General features: G+C 72.1%; 3 protein-coding genes across 5 annotated transcripts; 2 read left to right on the plus strand and 1 right to left on the minus strand.

The window, feature by feature from the left end:
• The first annotated feature begins 700 nt into the window (after nt 1-700).
• Nucleotides 701-4,715, plus strand: AP1M2 (adaptor related protein complex 1 subunit mu 2). 3 transcript variants are annotated; one of them, XM_072848550.1, is made up of 11 exons: nt 701-1,059; nt 1,158-1,225; nt 1,334-1,464; nt 1,548-1,695; nt 2,559-2,685; nt 2,788-2,930; nt 3,000-3,071; nt 3,168-3,326; nt 3,442-3,567; nt 4,456-4,531; nt 4,633-4,715. In XM_072848550.1, the coding sequence occupies exons 1-11, from the start codon at nt 840-842 to the stop codon at nt 4,653-4,655; spliced, it is 1,293 nt and encodes a 430-aa protein (XP_072704651.1). In that variant the 5' UTR covers nt 701-839; the 3' UTR covers nt 4,656-4,715. The 3 variants fall into 3 exon arrangements, with proteins under 3 accessions (XP_072704651.1, XP_072704653.1, XP_072704654.1); XM_072848552.1 differs by having other exon boundaries at nt 3,006-3,071; XM_072848553.1 differs by lacking the exon at nt 4,456-4,531 and having other exon boundaries at nt 2,540-2,685; nt 4,633-4,688.
• A 299-nt stretch (nt 4,716-5,014) lies between these two features.
• On the plus strand, nt 5,015-11,387 carry KRI1 (KRI1 homolog). The gene is given in 22 exon segments (XM_072848541.1): nt 5,015-5,133; nt 6,659-6,735; nt 6,837-6,942; nt 7,032-7,143; nt 7,226-7,283; nt 7,505-7,554; nt 7,652-7,700; nt 7,702-7,758; nt 7,851-7,925; nt 8,967-9,085; nt 9,154-9,268; nt 9,375-9,470; nt 9,556-9,726; nt 9,798-9,873; nt 9,956-10,041; nt 10,147-10,174; nt 10,177-10,272; nt 10,368-10,498; nt 10,589-10,653; nt 10,760-10,855; nt 10,938-11,113; nt 11,116-11,387. Coding segments are annotated over 22 exon segments (2,061 nt in total). The 5' UTR covers nt 5,015-5,051; the 3' UTR covers nt 11,256-11,387.
• On the minus strand, nt 11,344-14,489 carry ATG4D (autophagy related 4D cysteine peptidase). The gene is made up of 11 exons (XM_072848320.1): nt 14,268-14,489; nt 14,090-14,173; nt 13,388-13,561; nt 13,020-13,284; nt 12,858-12,922; nt 12,600-12,745; nt 12,371-12,449; nt 12,195-12,271; nt 11,995-12,114; nt 11,534-11,909; nt 11,344-11,348 (listed from the first exon to the last, which is right to left on the minus strand). Exons 1-11 carry the CDS (start codon nt 14,392-14,394, stop codon nt 11,344-11,346), a joined length of 1,518 nt encoding a protein of 505 aa, XP_072704421.1. The 5' UTR covers nt 14,395-14,489.

A 14,489-nucleotide genomic window follows, 5' to 3' on the forward strand; every position in this document is an offset into this window, starting at 1 on the left:
GGTGGGGGACCCAGGGGTTGGAGGTGCAGGGACCCCCCCAAGGGTGGGATGAGGGATCTGGGGTGCTGCAGGGACCCCCGCATGGTGGGGGATCGGGGGTCGGGGGTGCAGGGACACCCCCCCCCGGTGGGGGACCTGGGGCTCCGGGGCTCTGCAGGGCCCCCCCCAGGATGGGATGAGGACCCAGGCACCCAAGGGTGCACGGACCCCCCCCGGGTGGGGTGGGCGACCCAGGCTGCTGGCAGGGACCCCCCCGGCTGGGTTGGGGGACCCAGGGTGCTGCACAGACACCCCCCCCCCCCGCCCAGGGTGGGGGGCCCAGGCATCCGGGAGCTGCACAGCCCCCCCGAGCCGCTCTGGGGGGGTCCCCTGGGTGGGGGGCGTGGGGGGTCCCAACCCACGTCCACCCACAAGGCCCCCCCGGCTGGGCTGGAGGTGGCCGTGCCCTCCGTGGGGTGGTCGAGCCTGGCCCCCCCTCCAGCCCCCCCAAGGCCCACGGGTGGGAGCCGGCCCCCGCGGGGGGCCGTGGGGCTGGGCCGTCCCCTTTAAGGCCCCACGCACCCGTGGGCGCAGCCGCTCACCTGGCGCAGGTGACGGTGACGGCGAAGGTGACGCGGTGGCTGCCGGGGCCCCGCCATGGCCGCCTCCGCCCTCTTCATCCTGGACCTCAAGGGGAAGGTGAGACCCCCCCCCACCCTCACCCCCACCCCGCCACGGCCACCCCAAAGTCCCACGGGGAGGAAGGACCCCACGTGTGTGTGTGTGTGTCCCCCCCCCGGGCCTTGAAGGTCACCCAAGGTCAATGGCGGAGCCTAGCCGTGACCCCTGTGACCCCAGGGATGGGGCGAGCGGTTTATGGGGGGGGGTCCCCCCCATTTTTGACCCCCCCCACCGCCCCGCAGCCGCTGATCAGCCGCAACTACAAGGGGGACGTGGGGCTGGGGGAGATCGAGCACTTCATGGGGCTGCTGCTGCAGCGGGAGGAGGAGGGGGCCCTCGCCCCCCTCCTGACCCACGGCAAGGTCCACTTCCTCTGGATCAAACACGCCAACCTCTACCGTATCCTTCGGGGACCCCCTCCCCACGGCCCCCCCACCCCCGGGGTCGGGGGACCCCCCTTCCCCGCTTCTCCCCCTTTTCCTTGACCCCTCCGCCAGTGGTGGCCACCACCAAGAAGAACAGCAACGCTTCCTTGGTCTACTCCTTCCTCTACAAGGTGGTGGAGGTGAGGTTGGGGGGGCTCAAGGGGGTCTTGGGTCCCCCCATTTGGGGGAGCCCCTCTCCCCGGGGGGGTGGGGGGGGTGACGGAGGCACTCGGTGTCCCCCTCCCCAGGTCTTCTGCGAGTACTTCAAGGAGCTGGAGGAGGAGAGCATCCGCGACAACTTCGTCATCGTCTACGAGCTCCTGGACGAGCTGATGGACTTCGGCTTCCCGCAGACCACGGACAGCAAGATCCTGCAGGAGTGAGCGGGGCCGGGGGGTCTCGGGGGGCACCGGGACCCCCCCAAACCCCCCTCACCCCTCCTCTGCGCCCCCCCCACCGCAGGTACATCACACAGGAGAGCAACAAGCTGGAGACGGGCAAGTCCCGCGTCCCCACCACGGTCACCAACGCCGTGTCCTGGCGCTCCGAGGGCATCAAGTACAAGAAGAACGAGGTCTTCATCGACGTCATTGAGTCGGTGAACCTGCTGGTGAGACGGGGACGGGGGGGGCTGCAAATGGGGGGAGGCTGCCGGGGTCCTGCTGTGGCAGGGGCTGCTGCCGGGTCCCCGGTGGGGTGGGGAAGCGGTGATGGGGATGAGGATGAGGATGGTGATGGTGATGTTGGTGATGGGGCTGGTGATGGGGATGGAGATGAAGATGGTGAGGCTGGTGGGGCTGGTGGTGATAGGGACGGTGATGAGGATGGTGGTGGGGATGAGGATGAGGAGGAGGATGATGATGACGGGGCTGGTGATGGGGATGGGGATGGGGATGAGGATGAGGATGGTGAGGTTGGTGGGGCTGGTGGTAGTGATGGGGCTGGTGATGAGGATGGTGGTGGGGATGAGGATGAGGAGGAGGATGATGATGACGGGGCTGGTGATGGGGATGGGGATGAGGATGAGGATGAGGATGAGGATGGTGAGGTTGGTGGGGCTGGTGGTAGTGATGGGGCTGGTGATGAGGATGGTGGTGGGGATGAGGATGAGGAGGATGATGATGATGACGGGGCTGGTGATGGTGATGGGGATGAGGATGAAGATGAGGATGGTGAGGTTGGTGGGGCTGGTGGTAGTGATGGGGCTGGTGATGAGGATGGTGGTGGGGATGAGGATGAGGAGGATGATGATGATGACGGGGCTGGTGATGGGGATGGGGATGAGGATGGTGAGGTTGGTGGGGCTGGTGGTAGTGATGGGGACGGTGATGAGGATGGTGGTGGGGATGAGGATGAGGACGGTGATATCGCCGGGGCCAGTGATAGCGATGGGGACGAGGATGAGGATGGTGATGGGGCTGGTGAGGAGGACGGCGATGGTGACGGCGATGAAGCTGGTGCCGCTGCCCGCAGGTGAGCGCCAACGGCAGCGTGCTGCTGAGCGAGGTGGTGGGCACCATCAAGCTGAAGGTCTTCCTCTCGGGGATGCCCGAGCTGCGCCTGGGCTTGAACGACCGCGTCCTCTTCGAGCTGACCGGACGTGAGTGCTGCCGGCTGGGCTCGGGGACAGCGCCGGGGCCGGGGGGGGGTGACGCGTCCCCGTCCCCTCGCCCCCCCCGCGACGCCGTCCCTCCCTCCCCAGGGGGCAAGAACAAGTCGGTGGAGCTGGAGGACGTGAAGTTCCACCAGTGCGTCCGGCTCTCCCGCTTCGACAACGACCGCACCATCTCCTTCATCCCCCCCGACGGAGACTTCGAGCTCATGTCCTACCGCCTCAACACCCAGGTGGGGGCCGGGCCCGCCCGTGGGGGGGACACGGGGGACACGGCGGTGACCCCTTTCCCCCCACCCCAGGTGAAGCCGCTCATCTGGATCGAGTCGGTCATCGAGAAGTTCTCCCACAGCCGGGTGGAGATCATGGTCAAGGTGAGACGCCGGGGAGGTCACCGCCGCCGTGGGGGACCCCCAGCCGCTCCGACTCCTCCCCACCCCACTTGTGTGCCCCCCCCCCGCCCCCCCAAGGCCAAGGGCCAGTTCAAGAAGCAGTCGGTGGCCAACGGGGTGGAGATCGCGGTGCCGGTGCCCAGCGACGCCGACTCGCCCAAGTTCAAGACCAGCGTGGGCTCCGCCAGGTACCTCCCGGAGAGGAACGTCGTCATCTGGACCATCAAGTCCTTCCCGGTGAGGTTGCCCACCCCGCATCCCCGATGCCGGGGTTCCCCCCCCCCGTGCCGGGTCCCCTCGGGTGCTGCCGGACGGCCCCGGCGTTGTCCCCAGCCGTGCGGGTGCCGCGCAGGGGGGCAAGGAGCACCTGATGCGCGCCCACTTCGGGCTGCCCAGCGTGGAGAAGGAGGAGGAGGAGGGGCGGCCGCCCATCTCCGTCTGCTTCGAGATCCCCTACTTCACCGTCTCGGGCATCCAGGTGCCACCCGGCGAGGGGGACGTGGCCCGTGGGGTCCTCGGGGTGGGGGTCCCGTGTGTTTTGGGGACAGGGTGGAGGGGACGTGCTGGGGACGTGGCCTATGGGGTCTCTGGGGAGGGGTCCCAGGCGTTTCAGGGGTGGGGTGGAGGGGACGTGGCTCGTGGGGGTCCCGGGGAGGTGGCCCCTTGAGTTTTGGGGACAGGGTGGAGGGGACGTGCTGGGGACGTGGCCTGTGGGGTCCCCAGGGAGGTGGCCCTTTGAGTTTTGGGGACAGGGTGGAGGGGACGTGGCCCATGGGGTCTCTGGGGAGGGGTCCCAGGCGTTTCAGGGGTGGGGTGGAGGGGACGTGGCTCGTGGGGGTCCCGGGAGGTGGCCCCTTGAGTTTTGGGGACAGGGTGGAGGGGACGTGCTGGGGATGTGGCCCGTGGGGCCCCCGCGATGGGGGTCCCGTGTGTTTTGGGGACAGGGTGGAGGGGACGTGCTGGGGACGTGGCCCATGGGGTCTCTGGGGAGGGGTCCCAGGCGTTTCAGGGGTGGGGTGGAGGGGACGTGGCCCGTGGGGTCCCCAGGGAGGTGGCCCGGTGCATTTTGGGGACAGGGTGGGGGGATGGGGCAGGGGGACGCGCTGGGGACATTGGTCCACGGTGTCCCCATGGGGGTGGCTCAGCAGGTTTTTGGGGACAGGGTGGGGGACGTGGCCCCAAAATCCCCACGGGGGTGGCCCGAGGGGGGGGGCAGTGTCCCCTCTGCACCAGGGGAGCTGGGGGGGGTCAGGGTGCCTGGGGAGGGGTCAGGGTGCCCGGGGGGTCAGAGTGCCCGGGGGGTCAGGGTGCCCGGGGGTGTCAGGGTGCCCGGGGGGGGGGTCCATCCCCGCCTGCCCCCCCCCAGGTGCGGTACATGAAGATCATCGAGAAGAGCGGGTACCAGGCGCTGCCCTGGGTGCGGTACATCACCCAGAGCGGGGGTGAGTCCGGGACCCCGGGACCCCCGGGACCCCCCCCGGGACCCCCGCGGGACCCCCGCTCCGGGGACACCCCCCCCTCACCCCCGCTCTCCCTCTTGCAGACTACCAGCTCCGCACCAGCTAGGGGGCTCCCCGCCCCCGGACCACCATGAACCCCTCCGGGACCCCCCACCCCCGCTCGGGGTCCCCCCCGGACCTCCCCCCTCTCCTCTGTCCCTATAAAGATGGAGCTGAGCCCACCGGCCCCGTGGATCTGTTGGGGGGGAAGAGATGGGGGGGGAAGAGATGGGGGGAAGAGATGGGGGGAAGAGATGGGGGCACGGGGCGGGGGGGGCTGCGGGGGTCGCGGGGCGGCAGCGGGAGCGGGTGGGCCCCAGCCGCGGCACCGCGCGTTTCCCGTTTAAGAGCGGGACAGGACGGGGCGGGGCGGTTCGGGAGGGGGGCGTGGCCGTGGTGCACGCACGCCCACCCCCTCCACGTGACGAAGGCGGCGGCGGAAGCGGTGGTCACGTGTGCGGGGATGCCGGAGCCGGAGCTGCGCGTGAACGCGGCCTTCGCGGAGCGATACGGGCGGTACCGGCGGCGCGAGGAGCTGCAGCGGCGTGAGCGGGCGGGGCGGGGCCGGGGGGACCGGGGGGACCCGGGGTGTAACGGGGACCGGGACCGGGGGGGAACCGGGACCAGAGCGGAACCGGGGTGTAACGGGGACCGGGATCGGGGGGAACCGGGACCGGGGCTGAACCGGGGTGTAACGGGGACCGGGACCGGGGGGAACCGGGATGTAACGGGGACCGGGACCGGGGGGGAACCGGGACCAGAGCGGAACCGGGGTGTAACGGGGACCGGGACCGGGGGGAACCGGGACCGGGGCGGAACCGGGACCAGAGCGGAACCGGGGTGTAACGGGGACCGGGACCGGGGGGAACCGGGACCGGGGCGGAACCGGGGTGTAACGGGGACAGGGACCGGGGGGAACCGGGACCAGAGCGGAACCGGGGTGTAACGGGGACCGGGACCGGGGGGAACCGGGACCGGGGGGAACCGGGACCAGAGCGGAACCGGGGTGTAACGGGGACCGGGACCGGGGGGGAACCGGGACCAGGGCGGAACCGGGGTGTAACGGGGACCGGGACCGGGGGGGAACCGGGACCAGAGCGGAACCGGGGTGTAACGGGGACCGGGACCGGGGGGAACCGGGACCGGGGCGGAACCGGGACCAGAGCGGAACCGGGGTGTAACGGGGACCGGGACCGGGGGGGAACCGGGACCGGGGCGGAACCGGGGTGTAACCGGGACAGGGACCGGGGGGAACCGGGACCAGGGCGGAACCGGGGTGTAACGGGGACCGGGACCGGGGGGAACCGGGACCGGGGCGGAACCGGGACCAGAGCGGAACCGGGGTGTAACGGGGACCGGGACCGGGGGGAACCGGGACCGGGGCGGAACCGGGGTGTAACGGGGACCGGGACCGGGGGGGAACCGGGACCAGAGCGGAACCGGGGTGTAACGGGGACCGGGACCGGGGAACCGGGACCGGGGCGGAACCGGGACCAGAGCGGAACCGGGGTGTAACGGGGACCGGGACCGGGGGGAACCGGGACCGGGGCGGAACCGGGGTGTAACGGGGACAGGGACCGGGGGGAACCGGGACCAGAGCGGAACCGGGGTGTAACGGGGACCGGGACCGGGGCGGAACCGGGGTGTAACGGGGACAGGGACCGGGGAACCGGGGCCGGGGGGGAACCGGGACCAGGGCGGAACCGGGGTGTAACGGGGACCGGGACGGAACCGGGACCAGAGCGGAACCGGGGTGTAACGGGGACCGGGATCGGGGAACCGGGACCGGGGCGGAACCGGGGTGTAACGGGGACAGGGACCGGGGGGGAACCGGGACCGCGGGGAGCGGGGGCCGGGGGAGAACCGGGGTGTAACGGGGACCGGGGTGGATCCGGGGACTGGGAACCGGGGAGGTAACGGGGACCGGGCTGGGGGGGATCGGGGGCACAAACCAAGAGATCCCGGGACCGCGGGGCGGGGAGCCACCGGAGCGGGGGGGGGGGGACGGGACACACAGCCGGGGCGGGGTCCCGGGGTTCCCGCGGTGCCGTGGCTGAGGGGTCCCCGCAGTGCAGGACCGGTACGGGGACACCGGGGACACCGGGGACGGCTCCAGCTCCGAGTCGGACTCCAGCGGGGATGAGGTGGTGAGTGGCGGGGGGAGGGTGTCGGTGTTGGGGGGGGTGTCCGGGGGTCGGGGTGTGTCCCCCCCCGGTTCCTGGGCCCCCCGGACGCCTGGGCCCCCCAGGCCCCCGACCCCCGGCTGGAGCGGGATTTCTACCGCACCCTGGCGCTGCTGAAGACCCGCGACCCCCGCATCTACCGGGAGGACTCCACCTTCTACAGCCAGCGAGGTACCGGGGCGCGGGGGGGGGGCCCCAAACCTTGGGGGGGGTCCCCAAACCCGGGGGGGGTCCCCAAACCCCGTCCCCTCCGTCCCCAGACTCCTCGTCGGGGAGCGATGCCGAGGAGGAGGAGGAGGAAGATGAAGGGCACCCGGCGAAGCCGATGTACCTGAAGGACTACGAGAGGAGGGTGGTGCTGGAGAAGGAGGGGTGAGGAGGGGGCTGGGGGGGGGGGGGGCGTTTTGGGGGGCTGAGCCCCCGGGTGGCTCTGACCCTCCCGCCTTCCCCGCAGCAAATACGTGGACGAGGAAGACGAGGAGGACGAGGAGGCGGCGGCCGAGCGGAGGAAGGTGGGGTGGGGGCTGCGTGTGACCCCCCAAAGCACTCTGCCCCCCTTAAATCGCTCTGACTCCCCCCAAATTGCTCTGCCCCTCTCCCAAAATTGCTGACCCCCCAAAATTGCTCTGACCCCCCCAAATTGCTCTGATCTCCTCCAAAATTACTGCCCCCCCATCGCTCTGCCCCCCATCGCTCTGCCCCCCCCCATCGCTCTGCCCCCCATTTCCCCCAGAGAGCGGCCTCCAGGAGCTACGCAGAGGAGCAGCGGGAGCTGAAGGAGAGGTGGGGGGCTGTGACTTTGGTGGGGGGGGGGCTGCCACGCTTTGGGGGTCCCCAGCAGCGGGGGAGTAACCGTGTGCCCCCCACCCCTCCCCGGCAGCTTCCGAGCCTTCGTGGCCGACAGCGAGGAGGAGGAGGAGGAGGAGGAGGAGGAGGAGGGGGGGCTCTGCCCTGCTCCGGCGGCGCAGCCGGACGGTGGAGGAGAAGGTGAGGCTGGGGGGATTGGGGGGGGGGGATTGGGGGGGGCCGGGGGGGTTTTGGGGTGCGGGGGTCACGGGGCTCGGGCTGTGTCCCCCCAGGCGCGGGAGGAGGAGGATTACATCCGCTGGCTGAAGGGGCAGGGGGAGCCCCCCCCAGAGCCGCTGCAGGACCTGGTGAGGGGCTGAGGCCGGGCACAGCTCGTGGCAGCGATGGCCCCGGGCTGCGTCGGGCTGCGTCCCCCCGTCCCTGTGTCCCCCAGTCCCTGAGCCCTCTGTCCCCAAGCCCCCCATCTCCAAACCCCTGTCCCCACACCCCCCATCCCCATGTCCCCCGTCCCGCGTCCCCCTTGACCTCCATCCCCATGTCCCCACGTCCCTGTGTCCCCCATGTCCCCAAGACCCCCGTCCCCTGAGCCCCCTGTCCCTGTGACCCCCCCATACCCATGTCCCCACATGCCCCATGTCCCCAAGCCCCTCGTCCCCCTGTCCCTGTGTCCCCAAAGTCCCCCATCCCTCTGTCCCTGTGTCCCCCACATCCCCCCATGTCCCCAAGCCCCCATCCCCCTGTCCCTGTGTCCCCCCGTGTCCCTAAGTCCCCATCCCCTGTCCCCATGCATCCCCCATGTCCCCAAGCCCCCATCCCCATGTCCCCGTGTCCCCCGTGTCCCCCGTGTCCCCCCTCATGTCCCCACGCATCCCCCCATGTCCCCAAGCCCCCATCCCCTGTCCCCACGCATCCCCATCCCCCGTCCCCTGTGTCCCCCCGTGTCCCCACATGTCCCCCCGTGTCCCCAAGCCCCCATCCCCATGTCCCCCTGTCCCCCGTGTCCCCCTCACGTCCCCACGCATCCCCCATGTCCCCAAGCCCCATCCCCTGTCCCCGTGTCCCCCGTGTCCCTAAGTCCCCATCCCCTGTCCCCACGCATCCCCCATGTCCCCAAGCTCCCCATCCCCTGTCCCCGTGTCCCCAAGTCCCCATGCCCCTGTCCCCACGCATCCCCCATGTCCCCAAGCCCCCATCCCCATGTCCCCCCATCCCCGTGTCCCCCTCTCGTGTCCCCACGCATCCCCCCATGTCCCCAAGCCCCCATCCCCCGTCCCCACGCATCCCCCACGCATCCCCCATCCCCCGTCCCCTGTGTCCCCCCGTGTCCCCACGTGTCCCCCCATGTCCCCAAGCCCCCATCCCCGTGTCCCCAAGCCCCCGTCCCGCAGGTGCCCCTCCAGCAGTACTGGGCCGACCCGGCGCTGGACCCCGGCGAGCGCTTCCTGCGGGATTACATCCTGAACCAGGGCTACCGCGAGGAGGAGGAGGACGAGGAGGAGGCCGAAGGGTGAGCGGGGACCCCCCGGCCCCCAAAACCCCACCGCACCCCCCTCACCCCCCCGTGTGCCCCCCCAGGGCGTCCCCCCCCCGGCTGGCCGACTCCTCGGACGAGGGCGAGCTCTTCCTGGCCAAGCAGGAGGATTTCGAACGTCGCTACAACTTCCGCTTCGAGGAGCCCGATGCCGAGCAGGTGGGGGGGCAAAATTTGGGGGGGTGGGAGGCAAAATTTAGGGGGTGGGGGGCAAAATTTGGGGCTCCGGTTTGGGGGCGAGGGGGCGCTGGCCCTAACCCCCCAGGTGAAGACGTACCCCCGGAGCATCCCCACCTCGGTGCGGCGCCGGGACGAGCGGCGGAAAGAGAAACGGGAGCAGATTCGGGAGAGGAAGAGGAAGGTGAGGGGGTGAAGGAGCGGGGCGGGGGGGCACCGCCGCGTCCGTCTGTCCTTCCCCGGCACCCCGTCCGTCCGTCTGTCCGTAGGAGAAGGCGCGGAAGCGGGAGGAGCTGAAGCAGCTGAAGAACCTGAAGCGGGAGGAGATGGCCGCCCGGCTGGCCCGGCTGCGGGAGGCCACCGGCAACGCCGCCGTCGGCTTCACCGAAACCTTCCTGGAGGAGGACTTTGACCCGGCCCGGCACGACCGGCTGATGGCGGTGGGTGTCCCCCCCCCGCGCCCCCGCGTCGTCCCCGTCCGCCCCTCTCTGACCCCCCCTCTGCCCCCCAGGAGTGTTTCGGCGACGATTATTACGGCCGAGGGGAGGAGGAGAAGCCGCGGTTCGAGGAGGAGGAGGGGCTGGAGGGTGAGTGGGGGGCTCGGGGGGGGTCCCTGTCACCACCCCCTGTCCCCAAGGCGATGTCACTGCGTCCCCCCGCCCCCCACAGACGACTGGAACTGGGACGCCTGGACGGGCCGGGAGGAGGAGGGGGGCGGCGAGCGCGAGCCCCACTGCGAGGACCCCGATTTCGTGGTATGTGTGCGCCCCCCCCGGGGCTGAGGCTGGGAGGAACTCATCACAGGGATGGGCGGCGCAGGCAGGGCGCAGGCAGCCCCCTCACCCCTCCCCCCCCCGCAGATGGACGCCGACTACGACCCGGCAGCCCCCCCCAAAAGCGGCAGCAGCCCCCGGCGCTGGGGAAGAAGCGGCGCAAGACGCGGTTCAGGGAGGCGGTGGAGCGGGAGAAGCCGGCGTTCGACCCCGGTGAGCGCCGGGGCGGCTGGTGGGACCCCCGCAAATCCCTGGGACCCCCCTCAATCCCTGGGACCCCCCCCAAATCCCTGGGACCCCCCCCGCAGCCACCAGCACCTTCGAGCAGTACCTGGAGGAGTTTTACCGCCTGGACTACGAGGACCTGGTGGGGGACCTGCCCTGTCGCTTCAAGTACCGCAACGTCCTCCCCTGCGACTTCGGCCTCACCACCGACGAGGTAGAGTCCGCCCAGCCCCCCCCCCGAGGCGCCTGGATCCCCCCCCGGGGGTGCCTGGACCCCCCCAAATCTGCCTCCCCCCCCCCCCAGATCCTCGCAGCCGACGACAAGGAGCTGAACCGCTGGTGCTCCCTGCGCAAGACCTGCATGTACCGGTGAGACGGGGGGGAGATAAAAGGAGGGGGGGGTTTGGGGGCTTGAGGGGGGTCCTGTGTGTCCCCCCCCCATTTTTGGGGGGCTCACCGCCCCCCTCGCCCGCAGGTCGGAGCAGGAGGAGCGGCAGGATCAGGCCAACTACAGCCGGCGGGCGCAGAACGCCTGGAAGAAGCAGCAAATCTTCAAATCCCTGGCGGCCGCGTACGTAGGGGGTTTGGGGGGGCACCGGGGGGACCTGGGGGGTTGGGGGTGCACAGCCCCCTCACCCCCATCCCACCCCCAGGCCCGAGGAGCCCCAGCCGGCGCCGGCGGCCAAGGCGGGGAAGAAACGCCGGGAGAAGCGGAAGCGGCCGGAGGAGGCGGAAGGCTCGGGGGCCCCCCCCGCCGCGGCCCCCCCCCCGCCCCCCGGGGCCCCGGCGCCCGGGGGCCGCAGCCCTGGGGCGACGGTGCGGCTGGGGGCCGGGATTTCACCAGGAAGCGGTTGGAAGCCTTCGGCCTCAACCCCCGGCGCCTCCGGTACCGGCAGCTCCTCCGGCAGCGGCGCAAGAAGTGGTGGGGGGCGGGGGGGGCGGCTGTGGGCAAAGCCCCCCCGGGGGCCTGATCCGGCACCGAGACCGCGGCGGGGGGACGCGGTGACACAGAAACGCCGTAAGCCACCGCACCGGCCGCGCTCCGGTTCCAGTTCATCTTTAATCTGGGGGGACAGACGGACACATGGACGGACAGACGGACGAGGGGGTCCTGAGCGGAACAATAAATACCCCCCCCTCGCCGCGAGCAGCGTGTCACAGCCAAAAAACACCACAAGGGGGGGGACGGGGCCCCCGCCACACCGGGGGGTCCCCAAGGCGGTCCCGGGGAGGTGGGGGGTCCCTGTGCCAGGAGGAAAGATTGGGGGGGGCTCGGCCCGGCCCCCCCAGCCGGGACGCGGTGAACGCCGGCCCTGAGCTCCGGTCCCGGCGCGGTAGCGAACCCCAAAAGCCCAAACCCGGGGGGTGGCTGCGGCCCCCCAGACCGCGGCGACACCGCCCTGGGGGCCCGATCCAGTGTACGGTGGGGTGGGGGGTCCCGGGGTGGGGGTGGGGGTCAGAGGAAGACAGATTCGTCGGCGCTGGGTTTTTGGGGCGCTTGCCGGCGCGGGGGGCGGCGGCGGCGGGGGGGGGGTGCAGGAGCCCAGCGGCTCCAAGTCCTGCGCCCGCCCCTCCGCCAGCGTGAAGATGGGGTAACGCCCCGGCGCCGAGGGGGGGGTCAGGACCTGGAGGGGGAAATGGGGGGGTCCAGGGTCAGAAAAAGTTGGGGGGGGCACCCCAAAATCCCCCCCCGAGGCGGTGGGGACTCACGCGGGCGAGGTCGCAGCAGAGCTCCTCCAGGCCGGCCCCGCCGGCGGCGTAGAAGCCGATGGTGCAGCTGGGATCCATCTTCGCGAAGGGCATCTTCCGGGGGGAGCCGCAGTGGAAGGACTTGGGGGGGCAGGAAAAGGTTTGAGGGGGGTTTACACCCCCACCCCGTTTTACCGGGGTCTCCCCCCCCCAGCACCCACCTGCAAGGGGAAGTTCTCCCGGGAGGTGTCCACGAAGGGCTGGCAGTAGTGGGGGTCCAGGTAGAGCAAGAAATCATCTGGGGGGGTAAAACGGGTCAGTGCCCCCCAAATCCCTGCCCTGTGCCCCCCCGCATCCCCCCCACCTCGTCGTCCCCCCCCCCGCGCGGCGGCGGCACCTTGAAAGCCGACGAAGTAGAGCGAGTGCCGGGGTTTGCCGCCGATGATGCCCACGCAGGATTTCAGCTTCAGCAGCTCCTGGGGGGGGGGGCGGGGGACACACACACACAAAGCGGGGGGGTTCGGCGGCACCGGGAACCGATCAGAACCGATCGGCAACGCCGGGAACCGATCGGCAACGCTGGGAGCCGCTCCCCGGCGCAACCGGGGGGCAGAGCCCCCCCCCACCTTGATGCAATCCACGTAGACGGGGTTCAGGCTCTCCCCCCCCAGCCGCACCGGCACCAGGACGATGACGGCTCCGCGCTGCCCGGGCTCCGGCGCGGTTCGTTCGGCGTCACCGCGCACCAGGCCGGCGACGTCCTCCTTGTAAACTACCAGAAAAAGAAGGGGGGGGGGCTCATCCCGGTGCCCTGATCCCCCCCAAAGCGGGGAGGGGGAAGCCCCCCCGCCCCCCGGCAGGTACCGGTGCCCCCCGGCACGTACCGGTGCAATCCTGAGCGACGTAGACCGAGAGGCCGCGGGTCTCCGGGCAGGTTTCCACCGCCCTCCTGCCGCGGGAAGGAGGAGACGGCGAGTCCCGGGGGGGGTCCCGGCACCCCAAAAATGAGGCGGGGACCCCCCCGCCGCCGCCGCGTCCCCGCTCACCGCAGGATGTGGGCGACGATGGAGGGGCCGTACCAGTCCCCGGCTTTTTTCCCGGCGCTCCGGCCCAGCTCCACCAAGCGATGGATGCCGAAAGGCGCCCGGGGTTGGTCGCCGAACCAGGCGACGATGGCGCGGTGCCGCTGCTCCGCTTCCCGCGGGGCCCGCGTCCGGCCCGGGGGGTCCCGGTGACAGCCCGGGGGGTCCCGCGACCGCCGGGTCCCGGCCGCGGGCTCCGGCTCCGGCGACGCCTCGGGCCACGTCCAGTCTAGAGCCGAGGACGGGGTGGCGGGGAGGGGGGCGCGGGGTGGCGGGGGGTCGCCGCCGCCGCCCCCGCGGGGTTCGGGGGTCCCCCCCCGGCCCCCCCTTACCCCTGCCCAGGAGGTGCAGGACGAGGCCCTGGGCCAGCAGCATCTGGGCGGTGCGGAGGGCGCAGCCCCAGCCCCCGTCGGTGCTCCAGGGCCCCCCCGGCAGCGCCGGGAAGCCGCGGCGGTAGGTGAGCCACAGCCGGGAGCCGAAGTCCCGCCGGAAGCGCTCCAGCTCCTCTGCGGGGCGGGGAGCGGGTAGGAGACCCCCCCAGGCCCCCGACCCCCCAGATCCCCTCCAGCCCCTCGGAGCCCCCGCCCACACCCTGAGCCCCCTCAGGCCCCCCCAATCCCCTCCAGACCCCCTGAGCCCCCCGGCCCCCACTCCAGATACCTCCAGACCCCCGACCCCCAAACCACTCAGACCCCCCAATCCCCTCCAGACCCCTCGACCCCCAAACCCCTCAGACCCCCAAAGTCCCTTCCAGCCCCCTAAGCCCCCTCAGACCCCCCAAACCCCTCAGACCCCCCAAATCCCTTCCAGCCCCCTTAAGCCCCCCGACCCCCCATCCCCTCCAGACCCCCAGCCCCCACCCAGACACCTCCAGCCCCCCAAACTCCCCAAACCCCTCAGCCCCCCCCCAGCCCTCCCTAAATCCACTCCAGCCCCCCGAATCCCCTCCAGCCCCCCGGCCCCCTCCAGACCCCCTGGCCCCCCAGGGACCCCCAAATCCCCCCAGCCCCCCATTCCCCCGCCCCCGGGCTCACCCTCCCCCGCCGGGCCGTAGACGCGCCCCAGCAGATGCAGGGGGGAGCGTTTGCTGAAGTGGGTCCTGGGCCGCACCGACCAGCCTGGGGGGGCACCGGGCACCGGGGGGGGGGGGAGTCAGCGGGGAACCCCGGTACCCCGGTCCCCCCCCCCGGTGCCCCCCGCTCCCCCCCGCACCGTATCGGACGCTGTTCCAGGCCGAGAGGAAGCGGCCCCGGCCCCGCGGCCCCTCCTCGGCCCCGCCCGGGGGCCCCGGGCCGCCCCCCCGCCCCCTCCGCCGCGGCCCGGCCGGGCCCGCGCTCATGGCGGCGGCGGAAGGGGCGGGGCGAGGCCCCGGCGGGGGCGGGGCCGCTCCCGGGCGGTACCGGGGCCGGCGGCCGCCGCCGGCGCCGCCATCTT

Source organism: Ciconia boyciana, chromosome 31 (genome assembly GCF_034638445.1).
Source record: "Ciconia boyciana chromosome 31, ASM3463844v1, whole genome shotgun sequence".
NCBI lineage: Eukaryota > Metazoa > Chordata > Aves > Ciconiiformes > Ciconiidae > Ciconia > Ciconia boyciana.

What these genes read in the sequence shown, in the direction of transcription:
- ATG4D (XM_072848320.1), bottom strand. Translation starts at nt 14,394, where the DNA reads ATGAGCGCGGGCCCGGCCGGGCCGCGGCGGAGGGGGCGGGGGGGCGGC. An exon ending in CGTCGCTCAGGATTGCACCG is followed by an intron (nt 12,746 to 12,857) that starts GTACGTGCCGGG and finishes TTTTTCTGGTAG; the next exon opens with TTTACAAGGAGGACGTCGCC. An exon ending in TCTACGTGGATTGCATCAAG is followed by an intron (nt 12,450 to 12,599) that starts GTGGGGGGGGGC and finishes CCCCCCCCCCAG; the next exon opens with GAGCTGCTGAAGCTGAAATC.
- AP1M2 (XM_072848550.1), top strand. Translation starts at nt 840, where the DNA reads ATGGGGCGAGCGGTTTATGGGGGGGGGTCCCCCCCATTTTTGACCCCC. An exon ending in CAAACACGCCAACCTCTACC is followed by an intron (nt 1,060 to 1,157) that starts GTATCCTTCGGG and finishes CCCCTCCGCCAG; the next exon opens with TGGTGGCCACCACCAAGAAG. An exon ending in CCTACCGCCTCAACACCCAG is followed by an intron (nt 2,931 to 2,999) that starts GTGGGGGCCGGG and finishes CCCCCACCCCAG; the next exon opens with GTGAAGCCGCTCATCTGGAT.